This window comes from Chironomus tepperi, unplaced genomic scaffold (genome assembly GCF_022539635.2).
Source record: "Chironomus tepperi strain 1889 unplaced genomic scaffold, CSIRO-AGI_Ctep_v1 contig_453, whole genome shotgun sequence".
Lineage (NCBI taxonomy): Eukaryota > Metazoa > Arthropoda > Insecta > Diptera > Chironomidae > Chironomus > Chironomus tepperi.
Window position 1 is genome coordinate 99,026 of NW_027226575.1, and position 3,544 is coordinate 102,569.

Genomic DNA, 3,544 nt, shown 5'->3' on the forward strand with positions numbered 1-3,544 from the left:
ATACTATAAGTATATATCAATTTGTTAATTGAAAATTGTTCAATATGATGATAAATAACGAGGTGCATTTGAGTTTTAATTTTTTTAATGACATGAAAAAATACCAGAATGAGGAAACGAAATATTTTGAGATAATAAAGTTCATTAATGAGAAATGTGTTATTTTATAATCTTCCAAAAATAAAGGTTTAATTATATTATTAGAATTGTAGAACTCTATAGCGATTAATTATGAATGTTTGCCATTATACGTTGATTTCAAAATCACATTAAAAAATAAAATTTTATTTATGTTGAATAAACAATACCCAACTGTGTTATGCCTTTCTATGAATTTTTTATTAGTTCATTAAGTTTTTCAAACGAGGAGTTAATCAGGTTTTAAAATTTTAAATTTTTTAACTGTAACGGTCATAAGAAATTTGAAAATTTCGAGGGTCTAAAACTACGTTTATTGTTTTCAAATAATTCTCAAAAATTCAATTTTATCTAAATTTTAATTAATTAAAGCATTTATAATAGTTTAAATCAACATTAAAAGAACAAATACACATCAGACAAACAAATCATGATCAAAATATAGACATTTAAGTGGACAAATATGCAACAAAATCATTAAATTTAATTTTACTCAATAAATTTTGACAAAAAATTCCTGAACAAGAAGAAAAAGGTATCACGATGTATGTTAAGTATATGCAAATTAGTAAGTTCCTCAAATATCTGACTGTTGACAATCGTTTCCTTCATTTCAGACAGTATGTTTGACATCACAAAATTATCACTTTTCTGTTTCCTTCTGGCCTTTCCCTCTTCATGTAATTTATCATTTGGAGTTACTCACTGGCAACTTAATAATGAATTAAATATAATTCTTCCATTGGTATGATCAAATTGTTCATAATTATGTGTATTACTTAACAAATGTTTAACTGTCATTGTAGCTAACATCTCCGTATTACATGAAAAATTCGCATGACTTGGTCGCATTTCTTAATCAAAGTGCTTACAAAGTTTGTATTAAATGTTTATAAATTCTCAATTGGCTTAATTGAATGTTTATATACTTATTTGTTTGTAGAAAAAGTTAGATGATTTAATGAAAGAGCTTGTATCAATAAAAGCCAATCTGACATCGAAAATGAACTCATTAGATTTATTCTCCAACGAACTTACAAAGAAAATATCCTGTATTCCTGAATATTTTATTGACGAAAGTGATCTGTACAATCAATTGACAAAGCATTATTTTCATCGAATCAACTATAAACTCAATGTTGACTCATTGCTGTCATCAACAAAAAATCAGCTTCCAAAATGTAACGAAATCTATCCATTAGACTTTAATGTAGGACTTTTTGAGCACCTAGAAGCAATGAAGAAGAGAAACAAACTCAAAATGGAACCTGAAGAAACTCTTGGAACTAAAGATTTATGTAAGTCAGACTCGTTTAATCTAGATTCATTTTGTTAAAGTTGATAGATAAGAAGAAAGTTCGAAAATGTGTATAACAATTGTTGCATGAAGTAATATAAGTCATGATTAATATTTTTGCGGTCAGATCGCATTAAATGAGAGATTACGAAGTTTTGGAAGTATGTCACAATTCAAAATAATGACTGAGATTAATACTTAAATGAATGGGTCTGTTGGCACACTCTTTGTACGCATTATCTACTAAATTGTCAGGAATCATGACCTAAATTTTAATCATTTCCTTTAATTTTAGCAAGCATAATGGGGATCGCATCGTCAAATTTTCCAACTGCAATTTATACTCAACTGAAAAGCAATTCAAACTCCTGGAAATTATATACTCTTGCATCGTTCTATTGGAGATACAAAGGCAATGCAAAAGAAGCAATAGGTAATTTCAAAATATAATTAAAAATAACATTAAAATTAATTAAAACAATCAAATTTTAGAATGTGCTAGACGAGGAATTTATTTTGCACCTAGAAAATACAAAGATATACCTCTATTGAGCTTAGGAACAATATTTCAACGATCAAATTATATTAATGATTCTGTTGTTGTCATAAAAGCAGCAATTGATCATGCACCGTCGATAGCTGAGAATGTCTGGTCGCTTGGGAATTCATTGATGATGCTGTCACAATTTAATCAATCTCTGGAAAATTTTCACAAGGTTGAGAAGCTTGACAGTGGTTATTCTGCCAAGGTTGATTTCATTAAAAAGAGTATCAACTGCTTTAGAGATCTGAAAATTACTTTAATTACAATGGAGAAGTGAGTATTAATTTTAAATCCTGAGATTTATTTTTAATCCTAGGATTAATCTCTCGATTTTTAAGTCTTACAAATCAATTAAAATTTTAATTATTTTAGTTCGCTGGATGAGATTCTTCCGGGACTAGAAAAGTACACTTCCCTTAAACGAGAATTCGAGGAATATCACGATAAGCTGGAAAGAGAGCAAGTTCCATTAAAAATACGATATTATGAAGGCTTTGATCAGCAAAAAGCTAGTTTAATTCAAAGAAGTCAAATCTGCTCAACACGCATCAAGGACAACGAAGAACCCGTACTATTTTGTGATTTCTTATCAGATATACAGTTAGTTATGCAAGACTTTGCACTTGATATCCTTAACAACTATGTTGAGTTGAAAAAGGAACTTATTGCCACATATAAGATTAACTCGCTTGGAGTTTATAAGAAAATTTTTGTTGAAAATTACTCAGAACTTTGACTGATCATTACTATTATTAATTATGAGAGATTTGGAATCTGAAAAAACAAAATAATATTATACATAAATTAAATTTAGCTTATTAAATATAAAAGTATATATTTTATAACGTTCTAAAACAGTTAATAATAAAGTATATTGTTGTGCACAATATTGAAAAATGGTAAAATGGATTTATTGGCTTCTTCTTTTATTATTTTATACAATTTGATGAATTTTTAAATTTTAACGGTTTTTTGAAATTCAAAATTATCGGTTTAGCTGAATTGAAGCTGAATCCGTTGATTTTAAATCGAAGTAAACATTTGTTTTAGTAAAAACTTATCAAATAAATATGAAATTCAGTGTTTGTAGTGAAAATAAGTGATATCGGAAGCCATAATAAGTCACAGAGCAGTCAAGGTAAGTCAGGAATTTTTCCAAAATACACCACATCCTTTGATAATAGTTATTTACCTCAAAACACTTAATTTTTTCACACTTCACTCCAAAATCTCGAACTTGATGACTAGCTTCACTGACTGATGATTATCTCACCAAGGTAAGCCGCTGTCAAACACGCACAATGGGTTCTCTTAATTTTTCCATTGTGATGTGAAGCAGCTCATCCTGATTCGAACGAATAAGTTTGTCAAGTGTTGTTGTGTCTTCTTGATGTTTGTCTTTAGTTTTCATAACTTTCACATCACTTTTTAAACATATTCGATATTTTTATGATATCAACCCCATTCATTAAATGACCACGAATGTAAAATCTATTGATTTATAATTTAAAAGAATTCCACCTTTGTGGTTTTGTAAATTATTAACATCAACAATATTTCTGCCG

The 3,544-nt window shown here is 28.3% G+C and overlaps 1 protein-coding gene across 2 annotated transcripts; it reads left to right on the forward strand.

Moving 5' to 3' along the window:
- Window positions 1-468: 468 nt before the first annotated feature.
- LOC139098772 (tetratricopeptide repeat protein 17) lies at window positions 469-2,888 on the forward strand. Of its 2 annotated transcripts, none has more exons than XM_070651069.1 (7): window positions 469-683; window positions 760-883; window positions 945-1,013; window positions 1,082-1,436; window positions 1,731-1,868; window positions 1,928-2,252; window positions 2,352-2,888. In XM_070651069.1, exons 2-7 carry the CDS (start codon window positions 761-763, stop codon window positions 2,713-2,715), a joined length of 1,374 nt encoding a protein of 457 aa, XP_070507170.1. In that variant the 5' UTR covers window positions 469-683; window position 760; the 3' UTR covers window positions 2,716-2,888. The 2 variants fall into 2 exon arrangements, with proteins under 2 accessions (XP_070507170.1, XP_070507169.1); XM_070651068.1 differs by having other exon boundaries at window positions 470-683; window positions 756-883.
- The last annotated feature ends 656 nt before the right edge of the window (window positions 2,889-3,544 follow it).